Source organism: Morus notabilis, unplaced genomic scaffold (genome assembly GCF_000414095.1).
Source record: "Morus notabilis unplaced genomic scaffold, ASM41409v2 Scaffold804, whole genome shotgun sequence".
In the NCBI taxonomy this organism is placed as follows: domain Eukaryota; kingdom Viridiplantae; phylum Streptophyta; class Magnoliopsida; order Rosales; family Moraceae; genus Morus; species Morus notabilis.
In genome coordinates this window covers 82,091-106,342 of record NW_010361209.1, presented here as the reverse complement: position 1 = coordinate 106,342, position 24,252 = coordinate 82,091, and the positions used below count along the sequence as shown (strand labels likewise).

Here is a 24,252-nt window from a genome sequence, read left to right as displayed (position 1 = left end):
CTGTGTCCCACGACATTGTTGGGCTCGTTTCGTGGACCCAAGCCACACTCAGGGAACCTCGTGGGTCATGGCTTGGTGGGCCATGGGTAATCAAGTAGGCCCATTTATCTCTTAACTTTCGTATTAATTTGAATCATGTTTGGGGGGTTTCCTAAATTAATAATGTTATGAATAAATGGATAATGGAGTCCTCAGCCTTTTTCTAAAGCCTTCCTTGTGTGGGAAGCCCAAAACCCCTCGTTAAAGTCTACTTCATTGTGTGTCTTCAAAGCCCAAATTGCTCCTTCAACCCCGAACTTCACCTTTTAAAACATTCCTTACTGTCAAAAGGTCTTCTGTCATAATCTTCTAGCTTAACAGAGGCTTTTCTTGTGCTAGACTTCCATCCCAGAGCTATATTGCATCTGCCTCCGAGAGAGTCCATGCGCATACCTCTGGGTTGCCTTCTTTGGAGCGATTTATGTCAGGTGCTCCGAATGATGGCTGCTTAGACAGAAATAACATGAGTCTGACCTGACATCTCTGATGTCGTGATCAGACCTCCGAGAATGGAAATATTCATAGCATTTAATGTGATCCCATGTGATCATGTGTGTTTCAGACCTGAAGAAGTGTTTTAATAATCATATATCTCAGTCTTGTCTTAATCTCCTTCTACTTCAAGCTATTATTCCAATCACATCTCTACTTTGTCCAATCATTTTGCTCCGTAAGGAATGGCGTGTGCAAAGCTTTCTTAGAGCGTCACCGAACCTATCACAGAGCAGTTCTCCAGAACCTTCCATTCTATTTTTAGGCATTTTTTCGTCGAGACAGCTGTAGATATTTGCTTCAAATGGAAATGTGTGCATTAGTTTTTAACGTAGCGGAAGCGTAAAAGGTGTCATGTAATTCCGTTGATTCGAAAGAATACTGGAAAACGGAAGGCGAGTAATTCGTTGATTCGAAAGAATACTAAAAAATAAGCAAAGTGGAGAGAAAATTTCTCTGAAAATTTTATTATCAAACGTCAATGATGAAAATAACAAGCTATCCTCTTATTTATAGAGAATTACAATTCAAAATCGAAAAAGGAAACTAATTCAAAAAGGAAACTATCTCTAATTAATCTATATTTATCTCTAATTAATCTCTTTCTAATTTTAAAAATAAAGAGATTATCTAAACTTAGAATTTAAAGATAAAGATAATCTCTTTCTTCTGGTAGCAGGCGCTGCATCAGTTTCCATTAGATTCTTTCGTACAGCCCTGAACTACCATCGAACGCCTCCATTTTTCTCATTTTTGGTTCTTTTATTTGACAGCTCTATGGGGCTGGCTAGTATCTTGCTTTAAACAAAATTGTGTGTGCAGGCTTCCCTCAGAGCATGCAGTACGATTCCTTGGAGCAAATGCCACTGCTTCCAGATTTCTCTTATAAATACCTCTTTCCTTTCATATTCAAGGGGACGAATCAAGCTTACATAACTTACTTTCACTCTGCTAAAATCTCTTCAGAAATTCTTCATATCTTCTTCATTTGTTCTTGAGGTTATGCTAGTCTTGGTCCGCTCCAAGCCATGACGTTACTCAGGAAGCTCCACCGGATCTTCATCTGCTCCCTCCTTAGAGCACAAGGAAGTTCTTGAGCCTGTGTTGGCAAATTCGAATACCTTCGTCTCACAGAGCATATTTCAAGGCTTGAAAGGCATCAAGACTCTGCTCTCGCCATCAGCCATTTTGACTCGCCCGACCTCGCCCTTCTTGGGGCTTTCTCAAAACTTCTCCCACGGAGCTGCATGTGCGGGCTCACAGAGTAGTCTCATTTTCTTTATCATACCCTTATCTACCCTATAAGTCACTTATTTTCTCTAAAAATGCCTTATTCAACCTGAGTCACTTCTCCATCAACTACTTGATTACTCTTCCCACCGAATTCAATTTACGTGGTTCTCTTCTTGTTGTTATGGATTTCCTAACTCTTTTCGCAGGGCTATTTTCATCATTTCAGCAACGGAAAAGGCCTTATAGTCCATTTTCTTCAGCCTTATTCGGGCCTAGTCGACCCCACCATCTTCATTGGAGGTCCTGCCATCGTGTCTATATCCGGAGACACCAAGTATCACACCTATGTAGGAGTTTCACCATCAAACCGGGTATACCCACGTGTACACCATTGCAATGTAGTACCTCTGAATCAACCGGACCCCAACAACTCTCTAACACAAAGTGACCCAAAGTGACACGATTATGTGTTATTTGTAAATTAATTATATATGTTATAATATAAAATTTTATATTATGTATTAAATACAAATAACATGCATTTTAAAATTTTTAGATAAATTTTACTTGTTTTCTTAAAAAAATGAAGATAAATAGACAAATAAAACTGTAAAACGTCGTAATCGTGTTAAATAAGTTCTAATTGTATTAATTGTTTATTCAATATATTATTTTAAATGGATTATATTGGTTGACACGATTAATAAATAGATCGTGTTTGGGTTGATATTCTCTGACACAATTAATAAACGGGTTGGACAAGAACACAACTCATTAACACGAATTGTCACCCTATTTTAGATTGTTATTTACAATTGATGATTACATTAAAGACATTTTTGTCAAAATTTAAACCGAATTTAACGAAAATGACCAAGTTACTAGTCGTTTAATAATTTCAGGACGTCCATAAAAAAAAAATCTTCAGAGTTTAGACACCATATTTAAAAAAAAAAAAAAAAAAAAGAAGAGACAAAAAACGTTAAAAATTCCTTTTGTTACGAAATTTGAGAACATGGACGATTTTTTCGAAACCCGTACGAGTGATTTTCAACATCATACACTAACAAAAATAGATCAACAAAATCCACACTTAATAATTTTGGTGTTAGGCATTATTGATACCTCAAACGTTATGTAAGCTGACGTGAAGCAAATAACTAAGGTTTTTTTTTTTCTTTTTTTTTTTTTTTTTAACTGAATAAAAGAAAATTGTTGGTGTCATAATCAACCAATGAAACAGTAAGGATATAATTCAATTCCACTTAAAGTATGAATATCATTTTTACTCATGTCACTGCATATTCAACGCCACACAATATACTAACCGAACAAACCGAACAAAGATCCTAAAGTAAAATTATAGAGCATCGAACACATAAAAAAACACATCTTTATGGCTATATCAACCAAATGATGGTTTTTTTTATTATTAGTAATTACTACACAGCGAAAAAAAGTGATTAATAACTTTTCTGTGTAACTTTCCCACCAAAGTGGTAGTATAACATATTTTATCCATGTGAAAATCAAAACACTCGTTGTCGTTGACACAGTTTTTATTTCACTCTTCTTCCCACCATACATCGAAATTCGACTACTGTAAAAACTTTTCCATGTGCTTTTACAAAATATAGAATAAATGCTCTCTAAGTGGAGCATGTATTTTTAACCGTTAAATTAGTTTTTTAACAATTAAAATTGTGAAGATCTACATTAAAAATTTACAACGCATCGTACAGAACTGCTCTTATTCTAAATCTGGCCGTTAAAAAAATAATCTAACCGTAAAAAAACAATTCACCGGTAAAAGTAATATAACAGTAAAAAACAGTGCAATGAAGCATCTATTAAGGTCACACCATAAAAAATCCCATAATAAATTTTGCTATTATCTTTTAAACATTTTAAATTAGGAAATACATCAATGCTTGTACACAAGTACATAGTATATGACCTCAGCTGTAGCTTAAATTCTATTCTTTAGGGGGCCAAAAAACACCGTAGCTGAACTTCCAAGAAGCTTATCCTTTTTTTTTCTACCAATAATTCGATCACCTGGGGAGCGATCTACAAGTTGGTGTGTGTGCGTGTGTATAAAGAAGTGACATGATTGGAGATGATATAGAAATAAACCCTTGATAACAAATTCATCCAAGGTATCATAATCCGTGGCTGATCGATAACTCCTAAAAAAAAAAAAAAAAAAATCGAGGTGACCATTATTTCTTTTCACTGTATACGGAACAATGTTTGAGGATAAAAGGAAAAATTAAAGCAAGAAAAATAAGAGGGAATGAATGTTTTCCGATGGGCTTAATTTGAACAGCGACATTAACCGCCAATCCAACTCTTCTACAGTTTCCAGTCAATTTCACTAATATTTCATCAATAAAAACCTCACTGGCAGCAAAAATCAAAGTAAAGCTCCGAAAGAGGCTGGTAAATTACTAATATGCACATTAAAGCTTTATCCATAGCTTACTAGAAAGAGGAGTCACTTACCAACCTCATGCTAAGAACCAACGGGAGCGATGCCTTTAGACTTGGCTGCAGCAGTTGCAGCCGCTGCCGCTGCTGCTGCAGCTGCTGCTGCGGCAGCAGATGCAGCTGGATTGGGTGTTGATGGAGGGACTGGATTAGACTGTGAGTTACTCTGTGTGGAAACTACTTGCTGCTGCTGTTGCTGCTGCTGAGAGTTCAATTGGGCAAGCAGAGCCTTTATCTGGTTACCCGACAGTGTCTCATGCTCAAGCAAGGCATTGGCAAGGGCATGGAGCTCCTTGTTATGGGTGGTAAGAATGGTTTTCGCATTGTTGTAAGCTCTTTCCAAGAAATACTTCACTTCTTTTTCTATGAGAAGCCTAGTTTCTGTGCTCATGCTCTTCCCATTGTCATCATAGTTGTGGGTGACAACCCCAACTTCTTTGCTCATACCATACTTCGTGACCATTGCTCTTGCAAGAGCTGTTGCTTGGTTGAGATCATTAGATGCACCTGAAGTAACTTCATTTTCCCCAAAGATTAGCTCTTCTGCAACACGTCCACCCATACAAACATCAAGTCGTGCAAGCATTTGTTTGCGTGAGACGCTCGTCTGATCCTTATCAGGCAATTGGGAAACCATGCCAAGAGCCATTCCTCTGGGAACTATTGTCGCCTTGTGAACTGGAAGAGCACCATCGGTATGGATAGCCACAAGAGCATGTCCACCCTCATGGAAAGCCGTTAGCTTTCGCGACTCATCAGATATTACAGCTGACTTGCGCTCACTTCCCATCATAATCTTATCCTTGGCATACTCCAGATCAGCCATGCTCACTGCTTTAGCACCATCCATTGCAGCCTTCAGTGCAGCGATGTTAATCAAGTTTGCAAGATCTGCACCTGAGAACCCAGGAGTCCCTCTAGCAATGATCATCAAATCCACGTCATCTGCCTTAAGAACCTGAAAAATTGATGTTTTATTACTATGTTTAAGACAAACACGTGGGATGAATGAATATTTAAAGCATATGCTACACTAAGGGCGTCATTAAGCACATGAGTATCAGTTACGCATACATGACAAACTAAGAGGATGGAACTTGAAGAGAGGATTTGCATGTTAGGGTCTTGTATAAACAATTTTGAGAAACAGTGAAACAGCAACAGGTATCCATTGCAACTCGAGCTTAACCTCAATAAAAGGAAGGGCTTAAACTTCCAAAGTAAGAGATTACCTTTGACATGTGAGCCTCCATAATTTGCCTCCGTCCTTCAACATCTGGATTAGGAACAACAATATGGCGATCAAATCGTCCAGGCCTCACAAGCGCCTTGTCAAGTGACTCGGGGAAATTAGTCGCAGCGATCACAATGATTCCTTCATTTTGTTTGAAACCATCCAGTTCAACAAGCAACTGATTCAGTGTCATCTTCATGTACTGCTGATCCTTGGGGTTGCGGCTACCACCTATGGCATCTATCTCGTCAATGAAGATTATGCAAGGTGACCGCTTCTTTGCAGCAGAAAAAAGATCCCTCACTCTTCGGGCGCCAACACCAACAAACATCTCTTCAAACTCACTGCCACTACAAGAGAAGAAAGGGACCCCTGCTTCTCCCGCAATAGCTCTTGCTAACATTGTTTTGCCAGTGCCAGGTGGGCCAACAAGCAAAACACCTTTTGGAAGCTTGCCACCAAGACGAGTGAAGCGCTGAAGTAATGAAAATCAAGTTAAGCCAAAAGTAATAGCTCGGTACAACTAATAACAGTAAAACATAAAGTATGCCCAAAACTATAAATATATATATATTAAATAAAACTGAACAGCCATGGGAAAAAAGAGTGCACATAGCTGATAATACATGCAAAATAATTAGTAGGCTTAACGTAACTCATGTGCATTCTGTATCATCCAACATGACTGATTTAGACGCTGCTCAGAGCACACACAACGTAAGAAAGACAGAGTATGAAATGATGGAAACAATGCTGAATTTATACCTTAGGATCTCGAAGATAATGAACAATTTCTTCTAGCTCTCCCTTTGCCTCATCAACACCCTTTACATCGTTAAACTTTGTGTTTGACTCCATGCTAGGTTGCACCTCTTCATTTAGACCCAGCCCTAAAACATGAAAAGAGCAAGTTAATTAAATTCCAGGATACACAATTTAAAGTAAAAACATTTCACATCACAAGAGGTAGAAATACCTTTACTTATGCCTTTATCCTCAATCAGTGCTCCTACGCCAGAAATCAGGAGAAAAGCCAGTGCAATAGTACGAATAGTACGCCACAGCTGCTCTTTGAAATTACCTCCTTCTGCAGATACCATATGAATAGGTGCACTTGCAGTTCCAAGTATACCATTTTTTGTAGGTTTCCCAAAATTCCTAAAAGCTGCAAGCCCACCACCATTTTCTGCCTCCCCTGCATGCTTAGAAATACCTGCAAAGTGCAGATTCAGTTTACTTTAGGAAATAAGTATAAAAATAAGGTCTAATCAAACATATACAAAAGAAAAGAGAATAAGAAGAAAAAAAAAATCACTGACGGGAAGAAAGGAAGGGAATCAGAACAAGCATAAATTAGACAACCCTCCATGCTGGCCCCATTAAAGAGTATGAAGTATCAGAAACCATCAGTTAACAACATGAGAATAAAATTGTCGCCCAATTGATGAAGAACGTACTAGATTTCAATACCAAACAAAGTCGTCAATTACTTTAGATAAAAAGAATAATCACAGCAAAACATACATTACAAAAAGGACAAAACAAGAAACCCATATAGATGCCAACCTCTCTGCAGTGTTTTCAGCAACTCACTCCCATCCAGCCTTTCAACTTTAACTAATGATTTCACATATTCAGCTAGTGCCGAAGGATTAGAATGTAGTGATGGTTCACTTTCAAATAATCTAATCACTGCTTCATAATCACTACGACGGTAAAGTTCTTTCAAATGGGCAACTTCATGGGCTTCGTCTAGTACATCACGTACTCTGCGAGATAAATTACCAACATAGCTTGACTGAAACCTCCCTTGAGGATTTAAAAGCATGTTCCCTGCAGAAACAGTAGAAAAGCAATTGTTCCTATAAATAAAGATTCTTGGAGCAGATTGCTTTAGCTTTTACCTAAAGCCACAGGAGTGAACTGTAAACCCAAACAGAAAACTGGAAATTGGGTAACCTGATATTGAAATGATACTTCTTAAGATTTAAAAAATGAAAAGTGTTGTCAAGTGAAATCGAAACACTAAATTGACCTGAAAATAACTAGTCTTTAAAATCAAGATACAAAGTCCTTCTATTTATAGAAATGAATCGAAAAAAGTAAGCAAGGATAAGCAGGAAAAAAAAAAAAGAGAATCCCATTACGCATACCTCCACCACCTCCAACCTTTTGTGCAGGCAGCATACAACTTCTAGAAAGCAGAACTTTATATTGTTCCATTGCTGACCGATTCCTTGAAACCTGTTGCAAGGAAAACGGAGTTCAATTTTACGGAGTTGAATTCAAACAAACCATAACAATCATCAAGCAGGATATCAATAGAATAGATAAGCTTCCAAAACTACTCTCCAAAGACTTTGATAGTGCAACCTAACTGTAGAGATAACTTATGACACTGGGGACACATTCTTGTTTCCATTCAATTTCATGCCATCCCTCAAAAAACACCATTATAATTTCGCCAAATAGACCAGACCCAAATGCTATCTCACAAAACCCATTTCAATCCAACAATTTCCACTTAAAATTCAGCTTCCACTCACCATATAACATGTCAAAAGCGAGTCCCTTTTCAATTCCATCTTCTCACAAAACCAAGAAAATGAAAATAGAAAATTCTGTATAATAATATAAACTTCTTTTATCCTACTCAAAAGGTCCTTTGGGTAGCGATACAAAAATCCGCCACGAGTATCCCCAATTTGTAAGAAACCAAGAATACCGTAAAGTCGATATAATCATAGCCTCAAATCATCAACAGTAAAGAATAAGACTGCTAGAAAGGAAAACTGAACAGAACAAATATAAAACAAATAAAACAACTCAAATCAATAATCAGAACAAATCAATATCTGAAATTAGGGTTCCCAAAATCGATAAAGAAGTCAAATTTTATCGTCGAACGAAACGATCGATAACAACCAAGAGAGAACAGAAATCGTATAAACATCTAAAGAGAGACGAATCTTGGCCAAGATTCAGCGTTACCTCCATGATCAGACGCCTCAGAGCCATCTCTGTTACGAGACCCAAACGTCAAGCTCGTTATTCACGGACCTCCTCCCACTCTCCACCTTCTCCAGAGCTTTCCGTCCGATAAAACTTGGTGCTTGGCGCGGAAGAAAATGAGAAAGAAAGATGGGGACGAAAAAGAAAACGAGAGAGAGAGTGCGTGCGTGTGTTCGCGGCAGCGAAGAAGGAACAAAAACTGCAAAGCAACGAGTTAATAACACGGTCGGGGATCTTATATCCAACCAAACAAACGCGGCTAAGCGAATGATCTCCGGTTCTAGTTTGCACGCGATACTTTGCCTCGTTTATTTCACCGATTCGAGTTTTCAGTTTTAGATTTTTACAGTAAAAAATTCTCAGAAAATATCACATCTAACTTTTTATGCTACAGTGAAAAGCTCTTAAAAAATGTCACATCTCAACTCGAATTAAAAACTCAAATCCGCGAAGTGAACGAGGCCTTTGTGCGTGTAGTAGAACATCTTCCACGTGAAATGTCACTATTGCCCTTGGGAAATGGATATCATTCGGACATCTTTGCTTTGTCTTTCCTTGCCCAAAATTTTATTTCCCATTTTTGGTAACAAACCCCTATGAGATTTGTTTAACATATAGATCGTGTTTGAAATTAATCTCATTTTTATTTTTCACATTTTTTGAGAAAAAAATGAAAACGTTTTTAAAATGATGTTTGGCGTAATAAAAACAAATAACAAAAATGAAAACAATTTTTTGGTTTAATCGTTTTTCATTTTTTATTTTCGTTTTCTCCTCTCTCGAACAAAGAAAGACATTAATGGATTTTTTTGTACTGAAAATAATCTCTTTATAAATCTACTAAACGCATTTTCAAAAATGATTTCTGGCTGAGATGAAAAACGTTTTTATTTTCATTTCATACAAAAAACAAAATCATATTTGAACGAGTTTCAAACGCATTCATAATATCTCCCACCATGTTAAACTAGAAAAAAAAAATGTTGGTATAGTGTGATAGTTTTAAAACAGTAGCAAAACAAAAAAACAGTAGTGAGTAATGAAGTTACAATCCCTTGAAAAATGAAGAAGTTACAAATACTCGAGTGTGCCAAATCACGTTCGTTTCAATATTTGTAGGTCTTATACGTTTTCAAAGTATGATAAGAATATAAAATACAATAATATTTGTCCACTATCACAATATAGCCCAAATTTGCTTGGCTGATTATATATAAATTTTCAAACCCATCAACTTACCATAGTTTTTATTATAAAATATGTATGTCGGCCCAGATGTTATGGGCCCTTTTTCAAACCCATCAACTTAGAAAGTCAGCGAACAACGATTCTTATGTTCAAAAGAGCTTTTAACTTATTTACTCAAATATGTTTAAAAGCTCTTTTGAAATAAAAAAGCTCTTTTATATGTATTATCTAAAACTAATTAAAAAGCCCACTTATACTTTTCTTCTTCTGTTGTTTAAAAGTAAAAGCATAAATTCTTCCAAACAGGTCCGTGCTGATTGTACCTCGAGAAGTAAAGATGTCGTGATAAGAGTATCTCCTATCAATACCAAATTGGTGCTTGTTTAGGCCTCGTTCATTTCACCGATTCGAGTTTTCAATTTTAAGTTTCTATTGTAAAAAGCTCTCAAAAAATGTCACATCTAACTTTTTCTGTTACAGTAAAAAGCTCTAAAAAAATGTCACATCTCAGCTCAAATTGAAAACTCGAATCCGCGAAGTGAACGAGGCCGTAAAGGAGTCCTAACTCAATTCAAGTGGTTATGTTGTGTGTTTTTTTTTTTTACAAAAATTTAAATTTTGGTTCTCATGAACCAAATGGGCCGTTAATGTGTCAATATTTAATTTTGATATTTGAATAAAATAAACAATTTTTAATAAAATATTATTTATTATGTTAAATTTAATAAATACCATACTTGGCGATAAAATTTACAACCAAGTACAGCAAATGCCAAATTTTATGATTTCATTTTTCTTACTGAAATGTTTACATTTGATTGCTGTTTGTTGAGCATGCAATAACTTCTTCTTTTAATCATCAAATCACATTCATTTTAAATTATTTAATTATTAAAAGTTTATTTTACAAATTTTTAACTTTAATAATTATGACAAAAGTTAGATATAACATTTAACATATCCTTATTTATTGGAGTACAAAATAAGATCACACATCAAACATGTGATTTTTATTTTTTAAATAGTAAATACAGAAGTGGTATTGAGATTTGCGTAGAAGATGATCATAGTAGGGAGATGACCTCAGCAGGGAGATGACCTCATTAAGCACTAGTATCTTAAGTAAAATAACATACTTATTTTATTTTTGGGGCTTTTTTCATTAAGCCTTCGTACTAATAATGTCAGTATATATTATTAGATAGAATTAAAATCACATTAAATTAAAAAAATATGTAAAATATATAATTTTTAATACAAATTTAACAATTAAAAGTTAAAAATTATTAATAATTTATTTTTTATCTGATTAAAGAAACTCCTTTTATTTTTACTTTATAAAAAATGTCACGGCAGAAGCCAATCAAAGCCAAAAACACAACACCAAAGTCTAACAGAAAGAAACAGTACGTACCAGGAGTAGTCACCTCAAAATAGAAAGGAATTATAATCTCAAAAACAGACAAAAGCCCACTTAGAAAGCGCGTGAGCAGCAAATCCAGCAAGGAACGAGGCTGCAGGCTGGAATTTCCCCCGTCTAAATCCGAGTCGGCAGCCAAACCAGAGAGCACGAACGAAAGCGCACACTGAGAAAATAACGTCACAATGTCGTTCTTTAAGAGCCATCACACTTCGGACATGATGAGCGAATGACGCGAAACTAAAGATCATACTTTGATTTAAAAATAAAAAAAAAACTTTAACCCAAAACTTACCGTTTTAGACTCAAAATCCCAAACCAACTTAGCCAACAGCGTTGAATTGAAAAACATAAAAAATCTTCTGAGTTAATATATATATATATATTGTCTACGTAAGGGAGGAAGTCGAAACGTGGACAATCGAATGCAAAAAAAAATAAAAAATAAAAAAAAAATAAAAGAAAGAAAGGCTTGAACAACAGATTTCATAAGGGTCGCTCTGCATGGGAAAGCATTTTTGCCTCTAACCGAAGAAGACACGGTCTCTACCACAAATGAAATGGAATAGGTCGACCCATTTTTGTATACTAATTACTACGGTTATATACTTCTAATTTTTGTATAGCACTAAAAATATATTTCAATTTTCACATAGAATTGGTTTACTTTGTTCCTTTCTTTTTTTTTTTTTCCTGGTTATTATCAAGTCATTAATTACCAAAAGTCATTATAATATGCACTAATTACCAAAAGTCAAAATTAGCTGGCTATTTTTTATTTTTTTTTATCAAGAGCAAATTTAATTAGTATAAATATAATTTTATCTTTTACTAAAAATGACAATACCCTATATACCATAGCAAAATACCCACATTGAGCTAGAACTGTTGGTTTTTGTTTTTTTGTTTTCCTTTTCCTTCCCCTTCGTTCCTTTTCCTTTGCCTTTGTATATATATATTTTTCGTTCATCCTCTATCCTATTATATATTAATGCAATTGTGTGGGTAGTTTTTTTAAATGTTAATTAAACTCTTTTCTAACTAATTTGTATTAAGTTTTTTATACAACAATATTATAAAACTATTTTCTCCTTTTTCTTTTTCTTTTGTTATTGCTTATTATTTTGTAGCTGAATATAGAAGGTATATACCTTTTAATCCTAAACCTTAAATCTTAATCCTAAATTCTATTATTATCTTAATCTTAAATTTTAAATATAAAATAGTGGGCGGGAGCTATGCTGTCAATTTTTTGTAGTCCTTTACGAACTGTTTCTGTCTTTTCATTCTTCTATATCTCCTTTATTTTATTTTAAACTCTTTATCTTTTTTTTTTTGTTCTATGAAACAGTGGATAAGTGGCTATTGTTCATTATGTGGTTTTCCAAAATGGTGAGTTTTATGTGCTTTACTTTTTTTTCCCTTTTATTTTTAAATTTCAACTTCTTTATTTTTTTATTTTTTATTTTATAATTACATTTATATTATGGTACTCCAAAACAATGATTTTTAGGTGCTTTACTCATTTTTCTTTACTTTTCAAGTTTCAACACCTTTATTTTATTTTTTTTTTGTTATCTTATTTTTAATGTTTCATGCATTTTACTTAACTTTTTAACTTAAACTATTAACTCGTACTTTTTTTTTTTGGAAATGGGCTATGAGAGATTCAAATTCTACATTTCTTGGTGGCATCATTTGTGAAATAATTACCGTTAAGATATGCAAACTAACACTTAAAATTAAAATGCATACAATTTTGAATAAGTAACATTTTTCTTCTATTTTTTTCCTGCGCATTATTGTCGTATTCTACGCTATAAAAATTTTAATTATAACTTAATGCACGTGCTTAAACTAGTCGTTTTGAAAAGTGTTGGTGGTGATTCGATATTCTTAAAATTAATTGCATTAATGCAATGCAATAATGCATGTGATGGGACAAAACTAACATATGCGAGCTAGCTAGCTAATTTACGTGGAAGGGCCACACATGTCGGCCAATGATCTTCCCCTAACTGTCCTTGCATTCAAGGCAGCACTAGTTCACCAGATTTTGAATGATTTTATTAATAAACACGTGACATATGTACATATCGCTCCTGTTTATTTCACCGATTCAAGTTTTATTGTGGTAAAAAGCTCTTAGAAATAGTCACATCTAATTTTTTTATTACAATAAAAAACTCTCACATAAAATCACATCTTAACTTGAATTAAAAACTCGATTCAGCGAACTATACGACCCATCATTTTAATTTTATACCAACTTGAAGAGAGAGAGAGAGAAAAAAGCGATACTCATCAATTTTCATCTATTATCTTAACTACAAGACCAGGAGTTCCGTTTGAGAATTTGCAAGCATACAATCTCTTTTGCATGTAAATTATAATATAAACATGGAATCGATCGTAGTCGTGCAATCCAAAGTCATTTTTCACATTTGACTTATTTTATTATTTCGAAAAGAAACAACTCGAGCGCATATATTCCAATATTTTCCAGACTGAAATATATACCATCTAAAAATAAAGTGACTTAACATGATCAACGACGACGAAAGAAAAGGGCCACTTGGGTACTTGTCAATAGAAGAAAAGCAGTATCCGAAATTGGAAAAGCGAAAGAAGATATTATTACTAACTTTTTTTTTTAATAAAAAATTAGCAGAGCTAGATAGTCTAGCTACATACTCACGGTCATGCAATTAATTAATTAATTAAAGATTTACTTACACACACATATATAGTACTAAATTACTTTGCTATATTGGTCAATTAATAAAGTCATTTAGAGTTGTATTATAATTAGTCACATGTTCTTGAGTCCGTCTTGCATATAATGTCTATATACCTTTATTCAGTTAGAGAAATTAGAAAGATGCAAAATGATCAATGAAAGATTAAAATACCACACCTTCCGTTAAGACATTGGGCACCTGAAAATTCATCTGATATATACTACAAGAGCGACTGAAAAATATGGCTATCTTGGAACAGAATACAAAATAATTAAGAAAGAGATCATTGTATTATAGCAAGATTAATTAATATTACGGCAATTAAGTACGTACTCCTCAGCCGAATTACAGCGTACTAGCTCTTACATGAATGAGAAACGAAACTAGCTAACCTTGCCAAGGTGTTTGGTGATCAGGATGATGTTTCTGATGATCTCCAAAGGCCGTACTGGAATTCATGTGCTGATCAAGTCCAACTATATTGAAAAACTGATCTCTATGCGTTGGGAATGTCCTAAGCCCCAAGAAATCTCTTGTCAAACCATCATTAACATTATTATTCCCTGATCCGACCACACTAGTACTACTAGCACCACTCCTCATTAACTGTGCTTCCGAGTTCCCACCAGCACCAGTAACTGTACGGCCAGTAACTGTACGGCCGGTACTACTGCTTGACGGAACTTCCAGAAAGTTCCCAGCACCAGCCGCCGCCGCTTGATCTCCAAACGTCGGCGTACCGGCCATGATCATATGATTCGCAGGAGGCGCAGACGTCTGCAGAGAACTCATCATGTCATGGACGAGATGAGCCGCTTCGAAATCATGATGTTCATGAGTAGTACTAGTAGTACTACTCCCCGCCTCCATCAACATCTGATGGTGAGCCAAAACGGCGGCGTTTGGGCCCATGATACTGGTACTGCTACTCTCAGGCGACATCATCTGGTGAGCTTTGAAAAATGAAGAAGAACGGTTGTTGCTGTTGCTGCTCATTGTTGCACCCATTTGGGCCGCCCTCTGAAGCAGCGCAGTGGCCGAAGCGAAAGCCGAAGGAGCCGGTGGGGCTGGGCTAGGGTTAGGTTTTTGGCTCATTACTAACTGTTGTTGTGTGAAAGAGTTGTCGAGGACGTTGTTATTAATGGGCGTGGCCGTGGAGAATAGCGGCGGCGGCGGCGACAACCACGGCGGAACGTTTACTACAGCTTCTTGTACTGCTTCTCTTTTGATTAGTGAATTTAGGGCTCCAAACTGTGTCATGTTGTCGAGATGTGGAGGTAGTAGTAATGCTTGTGACGAGGAGGCGGCCGAGAGGAGAAGTGTGTTATTGTTGTTGTTTAACGCAGTTGTACTCATCATGGCTCTGGCAGTGTTAGTACTAGTCTCCTGCGCTAAAGCATCACAAAAGGCTCTGTGGGTGATGAAGCTGTCCCTCCTGTTGTGTCATATATGCGTTACAAATTATAAACTAATTGCACAAACAAACAAAAAGTACAAGCCCAATTAAAAATATGGCAAAGTCACAAGAGCGCAACATTAACATATGTAGTGGGGTTTTTTCTTTCATTCATTTTTTTTTTTTTTTTGGTTTGGGGGAACAAGAGTAGTGTCTCGCTCACATGTCATGCACCTTTTTGTATTTTGCTTTGAAGGAAGGCAGTACAAGAGACATGATGGCATGAAGATATAAATAGCAGGTTGTAACCCATTAAAGCATATCACGACAAGCACTTTACGTTAGATATTAGAACCTAAAAAAGCTTGGCCACTACTAGTTAGTTCTCTAAAGGGAGTCATGTGAATATATATAGCTCAGGAAAAAAAAAATACTATATATACATATATCTATACATATGGTTTCTGCAGCTAAACACACGAATACTCTTTTCTTTCTCTCTCCGTCTCTCTCAGCACATTCAAGAGAGCAAAGTGATTAGTTACTTGGTTCGTTCAAATGTGGGTTTGGCTTATAAAATATTACTACGTACGTACATCAAATTCATATGCTCTTACATAGTTATATATAACATATATACCTTGAGAAAAGGGTTCCACAGTCGCATCTGTACTCTCTTGTGCCACAGATCTTGGAATGGGCTTTCCAATCCGATTGAACAGCATAGCGCTTTGAGCACTTCTCACACTTCCACTTCTTCTCGCCGTGCTTTCTGAAGAAGTGCTTCTTAATGCCGGTGAGATCCCCAAGAGCCCTTGAGGGGTCATGGTGTACGCATGTCGGCTCTGGGCAAACATAAACCTTCTTCCTCACCACTTCCTTGTTTGTCCTTTGCTTTAGCTTCCATGGCAGATTATGCCCTCTTCTGTGGAGCTGAAGGTTCTGGTCTCGCTGAAACCCCTTGTTGCAGATCTCGCATATGAACCTATTCGTTGTGAGTAGTGTTTTTGGAGACAAGGCCACCACTTCAGCATCTGGGTCTGATTCAAAATCAAAGCTAATATCAACGGAAAACGAATTGAACTAGTACATGACCGTAAACTGCCAGATAATGATGACATAGAAGTATCAAATAATGTAGTTTCAGATATAGTTTAGTGGTAATTCCACTCTTACTCCACGGTAAGGTGTAAAGTTTAAATCCTAATGCTGAGTTTAAAAAAAACATAGATGTACATATATACATATATATATATATATTGAGCTGAATTAATCTGTGATTTTGGGACCTGGGTTTCCTGGGAGGCTTCGTTTCTTCTTTGGTGGTGGTGGTTGATTTGTTGAAGCAGAGGACTGTTGAGGGTACAAGTTGGCAGCGGATTCATTTCTTGTACTTGAAGAAGCACTTACTTCGCCAGATGCAAAAGTCAAATTCGACATGTTGTCATCCACTATCAAACCCTTCATCATTTTTTATATATATTCTCTCTATCTTGTGGTGTTACAAATCAGAGGAATGTATACACACGCGCACGCGCACACACACACACATATATATGTTTATATCACTAGTTTTAGCTAGCCATACATATACTTCTTCTGTGGTTGGTGCCACAAAAAACTAGTCAGAATATTCATTTATGAGCTATCAGATCTCATCTATATATGGTCATTTTGTACTGGCCTGATGAAATCTGAGTGCTGCAAACCCTAATAATAAGTTGGAATAAGCAGTTCCAAAAGCGCATTAATTTTAGCTTCTCATCAGTGTACATATATGTCTATAAATCCCTTTATTTTCTTTTCTTTCCGATGAATATATCTAAGTACACTTCTTGGTGATTTTCTGTTCCTTCACATCAACGCTCTAATCTTTAAAAATTGAAGAGAGAAAAACAAAAAGAAAAAGTCAGAAGGAAGAACATATATAAAATTGAAAAAGGACAAATAAAAATAAAGAAAAAGAAAAGAATTACTTCAAGTTGGATTACCTTGTGGCCATTAATTCTCCTTATATAAAGTCTTCAACAACCACCTAATTAGCTTGCTGATTGCAAATTAAACACCAAGAAATCCAGAGAAAAAGCAAACAATATAAACCAATATCAGTTTCACATAATCGGAAAAGATTTAAAAAAATGTATTCTGGTGCTGGTGAGAGATAGAAAGGGGGGGGGAGAGAGAGAGAGAGGATACGTGTGAGTTAGAGAGAGAGAGAGAGAGAGAGAGATGTGGATGAAGGAGGGATTCCTTTCAAGCTCTCCATCCATCCTACACCACAGCCTAAGCCAACATGCTTGTTCTGACGTTCACTTTCTGTCTTTTCCTTTGTTTTCTTTCCACACCAAAAAAATATATTTTTTTTCTCCTTTAGTAATAATTGTATATTAATTCTAATCAATTATAAAATCTATACACAGTAGTTTTGCTTGATTTCTTTATGTACATTTTAAATCATCGCACCACCTTTCCTATGCCGTAAAAGTAGAAATAAAGCAAACAAGTAAAAAGAGAGCAAGATTTCACACACATCGATCGAAGAGAGAAAGATATGATACGGCCAGGATGATAATTATAAGAAGTTGATTATGGCCTTTTAACATTATGGGGGTGAAAGAGAAAAAGCAAAATCGTTTTTCCCTCTCTCATGTCCACTTACATGAGGCGCATGATTGGAACAATATTTAACGAATAAAGTCTCGTTTATTTTATTAATTTAAATTTTATTACAGTAAAATTTTTTTAAAAATAATCACATTTAATTTTTTTATTACAGTTAAAAATTTTCATATAAAATCACATCTCAATTTAAATTAAAAATTTAAATCATCAAACTAAACGGATCCTAAATTTTCTGCAGACACGCTTTATAGAAAACAGTTATTTAGATTCCTTTTCTATAATATATGCATGCATGGTTCAGTATCTATTATACATATGTATGTATGTAACTATATATATACACTAATTAGTTTTTTCTAGCCAGTTAATTAATATGCTTATTTTCTTTTTTTTTTTTTATTTTAACAGCGCTAGCTAGCTGCTTTATAAATTAAATACCTAATCAAATAATTAAAATATATATAGTAGCTAGATATCCTGGCATCGTCTTGGTTTCTGAAACCAAAAGGCAACAAGAAATAGGTCGGTCCCCAATGCTGCCCAACCCATCATCACTTATTTTATTGTGTCATGTGAGTGAGAGAGAGGGAGAATATCTCTATGAACGACATGCAAAAGGTACTGGCCTCATGATCTGGCGACGACGAGGAGGAGATAAAAAGGAGGATATTGGCTTTCAACTTTGATATATGGAGAAAATAAAAAAAAAATAAATCTGAATAAAATAGTTTTACTCCAATTATATTTCACTTGTTACAGTATTAAATATTGTGGAGCTAAAACTTATACATGACTAGCTACTTAGATACGTTGCGATGAAAATTAGACTTCGTAATGATTTGACTTTCTACTTTAAAAGATTAACTGGTCGGTTAAATGGAGTGATTAATGTCCTTACAAATTAATATTTATTTTTATATTTAAATGATACGAGACTCACATTTATTTTTGCTCTTTACATGTCAGATGCCATCTTAAGTACTGTATATGCAAGTATGCCCTTCTTAATTAGAAAGGTAGCACGTTTGCGAAGTAGGTAGAAATCTACCACGACTAATATAAGCATGAACTTGTTAACTCGGTGTGAGGACTAACTAGTATAGCAAAAGCATGTGAATATAATTATCAATGTTTAAGGTATTTTGAGAAATATCAGGCGCATTTGAAACTCATTCCAAAATTATTTTTATTTTTTGTATGTAAATGAAATTGAAAACATTTTTAATTTCAGATAAAAATCATTTTTGAAAATGCGTTTGGTAATTTTACCAAGAGATTATTTTCAGTATAAAAAACTACATTAATGTCTCTCTTTCTCTCTCTCTCTGCTCATTTTAAACTAAATTAAAAAATTATTTTCATTTCCGTTTTTTATCTTTATTGCGCCAAACATCGTTTTAAAAACGTTATTATTTTTTATTTTTCAAAAAATGTGAAAAATAAAAATAGAATCAATTCCAAACATAACCGATCATTTTCATGTTAAATATATATTTTTTTTTCCGGAAAGAAAAGGGAGACGGATCAGAAACATATATTTAAGAGGGGTGGCCCTTATTGCGCAAACCTTACTTCAAGTAACAGATGACTTTCTGTAGCACATTTTGAATCAGCATAGTTTCAACTCAAGTTTGTTCACGTTCTCAACAGTTTTGTCTTTCTTCACCCTACCAAAGGGATAAGATATATGGAATTTTCAATTTTTTGAACTTGGTAAGAAGGGTTTTGTTTATTAATTTTGCTTTCATTTGTCATTTTCAGCTTTGCGTGGGTCTTAAATTTTGTTTTTTTCCCTTTTGTTTTTTCCTTTGAAAAAGTTGCTGCCAGCTCGCCATGGTCTCACATTTTATTTACTTCATTATCCCAGAGGATTATTTGCGTTCCTGATTTATCTATATAATTTGGTTTATAAAAAAGGAATATGAATTGGGCCAGAAATGAGAAAAGTCCGAATTCTGAAGATTCGCAGAATAATTTTATTCAAATTAACTTATTCTTAGGAAAAGTATTCTCGAATTTACAATAAAAGAGAAAATATGGAAAACTGAGTGTTCAGTTCAAATCTCTAGAATGTTATGATAGTATAGTCAATAGTGAAAGACTTATTAACCAATAACCCAAGAAATGAAACGGGATAGATTGCTTAAATCAGAATGAATAACTTAAAAATTTTATTAGGAAGAATGAATAGTCTTGCAACCCCATAAAATAAAATATTAATCACTCATTTCTTTAAAGAAAATTAGATGACATGCTATAATTTTTTTACATGTTTTTTAATTTATATCATATTTTGTTGATCTTTAAGTAGTTCATTTGTGGTACAAATTTGAAATAGTGGCACAAATTTGAAATAGTAGTACAAATCTGAAACTCCAATATCAGTCAAATAAATTCGTTGGTGTGATTTCTTTTTGCCATTTTTCTAATCATTTTTCTTTTCCAATTTCAAAGTGGGAGAAACTCCCCCTCTATCGTGGTGTGAAATTAAGGCAAAAAAAAATAATGAAGAAAAATCAAGAGAAAATTACAGAATTTATTCTTAAAAGTGCATGAGCTTGAATTTTTTCTCATCATTCTTAATTAATACCCTTTTGTTAGTATAATTATTTGACTAAAAATGTTGTTAATCAAGAAGAATGGGTAAAAATCTTGACTCATGCACTTTAAACTTTAGGTATTTGTTTTCTTCCCCCTATTATCAAATTATCGCCCGGGAAAATACACGATATAGCATATTTAATATTCATGTTTGAAGTAAATAGCATTTTTTTAAGTTAGTGAATTAGAACATATTTGTATTTTCTCTTTTAAAATAATTAGTAAATTTCTAATTTTACCCTTAGTTGTAGGGTTTCCCTATACAGAATCTCTTCTCAATCTCTCTCTCCCCTCAACCTCTCTCTCTCTAGCTTCTCCCAATCTCTCTTCCTCCTCTCGGTCTCTCTCTCCTCACCTCACCTGAGAAGTGCAGATCTGTCGATCTGCTTCAGCGACCGACTTCGACACCGATCTCTCCATTCGGCTCTTCGTTGTCTGCTTCAGCAAATCGAAGATCTCTTCAGCGAACGCCGGCGAGCACCTCGCCTTAGAAGTGCAAATATGAGCTCTGTTTCAGAAATCTCCTTCAGCTAACGCTAGCGACCATATCTCCGAACCAGTGCGAACATGTCACGCCCCCCAAACGGGGTGGGTGACATGGAGCTCGATTAGGGGTTAATAAAGCAGATTTCCAGATGAGCCCCACTCAACTGCATTAAAATATAAATAAATTATAGAATTCCAGAGCCTCTGACACACAGGGCTCCACCCCACAGGACATACAATATCGTACATACATGCTCATGTAAATAATCATTACAACAGACATCAACCACAGTCTAGTTAATCCAAATATTACATAAGTTTACAGAATTTCTCAAATTCCTTACATTTGTCCAAGAAGATGAACTCAATCCTCACTTGATCCAACAGTAGCAATCTTCCACTACCCTGCACCGCTCCTAGAGTCTCCTGGGAGGGGTTTAATACACTTGAAATATAAAACGTGAGCGAAAGGCCCAGTAGGATATAATTTGAAATAAACGTTATAAATAAATGAATAATAAGTAAGCGAGGAAACAAATAAATAAATAAGTAAATAAAATAAGACATTCAGTTCCAACAGACAGCCGGAACCTCACATCCTTTTTCTCAAAGGAAATATAACTGAAAATAACCGTTTTTACAGGCTTCAGCAAGTAATTAGTACAAATTACTTACCTAACCAAGTGCCTCGCCTACCCGGACCGAGTTTCGGGTTATGCCCCTGAGGATGCACTCTCCGCATCCTATCTAGGCTTACAGTAATAGACTCTTTTACCAGTTCATAAGATCTCTTTGCTTAAGAAATCATTCATTAACATTCTGAAATCGTTAATATGACCCCACGAACTACTCAAGCCGCGGGCCCATGACTGGAGAAGCCATGAGGTTCCATGACTAATCAAGCCATAGTTTTCAAAGCATTTTTCTTTCACAAACCAAACCCTTTCTTTAAAACATTTTCAAGGCCAAATCTTCTTTTTAAAAACAAGCTCACAAGGAAAAGGGATAGAAATCCTACCTCGCGATATCAAACCTGAGACTAGCGTTGCCTTTTCCGGCTTCCGCTTCCTCAAGCCCCTTCAGCCTAAATCCTCAGCAATCACTGATACAAGACAACACTTTAGGATTAATTCTCATTCCTAAAGCAATCCAAATCTCAATTTCCAACCAAGATTTCCTATTAGCGTGCCCTAATCCATTTTCATGTTTCAAATTATCATTCCAATGGTTTTCAAGCTCAAAACAAGGATTAAAGATGTAAATCCATCCATCTCAAGTCCCCAAATGAAGCTAATTTGGGTTCTCCCTGAAAACAGGGGTCAAAACAGCAATTTCAGGCCAAACAGGGTCAAACCCCATGTCAACCGGTCGACCGGTGACAGAGCAGTGCAACACTACCGGTCGCCCGGTCAGCCTACAATCCGGTCGACCGCATAGGTCGACCGGTTTCCATGTGATCCGGTCGACCGGTGGAATCAGCTGCGCGAGAGAAGCTTATGAAAATCAGTCTAAAAACCTGCAAATCCAGTCTCAAATCAAAATATTTCAAAGGGAAACCACTAGATCTGGGTTCTAGGTCCTAAAACAAGTCCAAAGAACCCAAGATCTCCAATTTCTACCCTAGTTTTACTCAAAAACCATCAAAATCCGGTTTGAACCAAAAATAAGTTTTGAAATTCAAAAACTTGGGATTCAAGAGAGGCTCTTTCAGTAATCTTACCTCGAATCCTTCTCTTGACGTTGAAAACTTCTTTAAATCTTTCCTTGGTTCAAGATCCGTTTGATTTGGGACAAAAATGAGAGAGAGAGAGAGAGAGAGCACGGGAGAGTGGGAGAGAGTGAGAGAGTGAGAGGTGCACGGGAAAGAAAAGGAAAAAGGAAAGGAAAAGGAAAAAGAAAAGAAAAGGAAAAGGAAAAGAAAAAGACATGTGTACAATATTTTAAAACAACAGTCTAGAAATGCGCCCATACACACTTATGGTTTAAAATAAATTACTGAGAATATTTAAATACCTTAGAACTATTTAAACTCACACGTGTCAGAAACATTTATTAATTAATACTCAATTAATAATCCAGATTAGGCACACTAATAATCTCAATTACCTTAATTGATCTCAATTAATTCTTCAGGGTGTTACAGCTCCACCCCCCTTAGGAGATTTTGTCCCCGAAATTAAAGTCTACCTCAAAGTGTGAACAGATGCAGATACTGCTCCTGCATCGTCGTTTCAAGCTCTCATGTCACTTCCTCAACTCCATGGTGCTGCCATAATACTTTTACTAGAGGAATCTCACGATGACGCATACTCTTTATCTTCCGGTCAAGAATCTGAACTGGTGCCTCATCGTACGACGCGTCATGCTATATCGGAACGTCAAACCACTGCACTACAGCTTCCGGCTCAGGTTGACATTTTTGAAGCATGGAGACATGAAACACGTCATGCACGTGAGATAATTCAGGCGGTAAAGCCAACCAATAAGCCACCACTCCGACTCGTTGCACGATCGGGAATGGTCCCACATACCTTGGTGCAAGTTTCCCTTTCACACCAAACTAAACAACTCCCTTGCGTGGGGAAACCCTCAGCAAAACAAAGTCGCCTTCTTGGAATTCCAAAGGCCTACGCCTTCTGTCAGCATAACTTTTCTGACGACTTTGAGCTGTCAATAGTCGTTCCTGAATCACAGATATCTTCTCATTATTCTCTTGAATGACTTCTGGTCCAGTGCTCAGTCGATCCTCTGGTTCCAACCAACACACAGGTGACCTACAAGGACGACCATATAGAGCCTCAAACGGTGTCATTCTAGTACTGGCCTGATAGCTATTGTTATAAGCAAACTCAGCTAGATGCAGGTATTTCTTTCAGTTCCCACCAAATTCCAGAATACAAGCATGAAGCATATCCTCCAGAATCTGAATAACTCTTTCAGATTGCCCATCCGTCTGGGGATGAAATGCGGTGCTGAAGTTCAAGTCTGTTCCCATGGCTTCCTGAAAACTCCTCTAATACCTTGCATTAAAACGCGTGTCACGATCTGGCGTGATAGACAATGGCACTCTGTGTAGCCTCACGATGTGCTCCAGGTACAATTCAGACAGAATTTTCAGAGAATACGTCGTACGAAACGGTATGAGTGTGCAGACTTCGTCAACCTGTCCACCACCACCCAGATGGCATCGTGCTCCAGCTCGATTCTCGGTAGCCCCATTAGAAAATCCATAGTGATGTGCTCCCATTTCCATCCAGGGACAGGAAGAGGTTGCAACTCTCCCACCGGCTTCCGATGC

The 24,252-nt window shown here is 35.9% G+C and overlaps 2 protein-coding genes across 5 annotated transcripts; both read right to left on the bottom strand.

The window, feature by feature from the left end:
- Nucleotides 1-3,620: 3,620 nt before the first annotated feature.
- On the bottom strand, nucleotides 3,621-8,712 carry LOC21402433 (ATP-dependent zinc metalloprotease FTSH 4, mitochondrial). 4 transcript variants are annotated; one of them, XM_024166031.1, is made up of 8 exons: nucleotides 8,480-8,712; nucleotides 7,642-7,732; nucleotides 7,055-7,321; nucleotides 6,465-6,701; nucleotides 6,254-6,378; nucleotides 5,487-5,963; nucleotides 4,270-5,212; nucleotides 3,621-3,953 (listed from the first exon to the last, which is right to left on the bottom strand). In XM_024166031.1, the coding sequence occupies exons 1-7, from the start codon at nucleotides 8,504-8,506 to the stop codon at nucleotides 4,280-4,282; spliced, it is 2,157 nt and encodes a 718-aa protein (XP_024021799.1). In that variant the 5' UTR covers nucleotides 8,507-8,712; the 3' UTR covers nucleotides 3,621-3,953; nucleotides 4,270-4,279. The 4 variants fall into 4 exon arrangements, with proteins under 4 accessions (XP_024021799.1, XP_024021800.1, XP_010097055.1 ...); XM_024166032.1 differs by having other exon boundaries at nucleotides 4,274-5,212; XM_010098753.2 differs by lacking the exon at nucleotides 3,621-3,953 and having other exon boundaries at nucleotides 4,052-5,212.
- Nucleotides 8,713-14,032: 5,320 nt separating this feature from the next.
- LOC21402432 (protein indeterminate-domain 7) lies at nucleotides 14,033-17,538 on the bottom strand. The gene is made up of 4 exons (XM_010098752.2): nucleotides 17,237-17,538; nucleotides 16,535-17,117; nucleotides 15,886-16,285; nucleotides 14,033-15,284 (listed from the first exon to the last, which is right to left on the bottom strand). Exons 2-4 carry the CDS (start codon nucleotides 16,713-16,715, stop codon nucleotides 14,237-14,239), a joined length of 1,629 nt encoding a protein of 542 aa, XP_010097054.1. The 5' UTR covers nucleotides 16,716-17,117; nucleotides 17,237-17,538; the 3' UTR covers nucleotides 14,033-14,236.
- Between the last annotated feature and the right edge of the window lie 6,714 nt (nucleotides 17,539-24,252).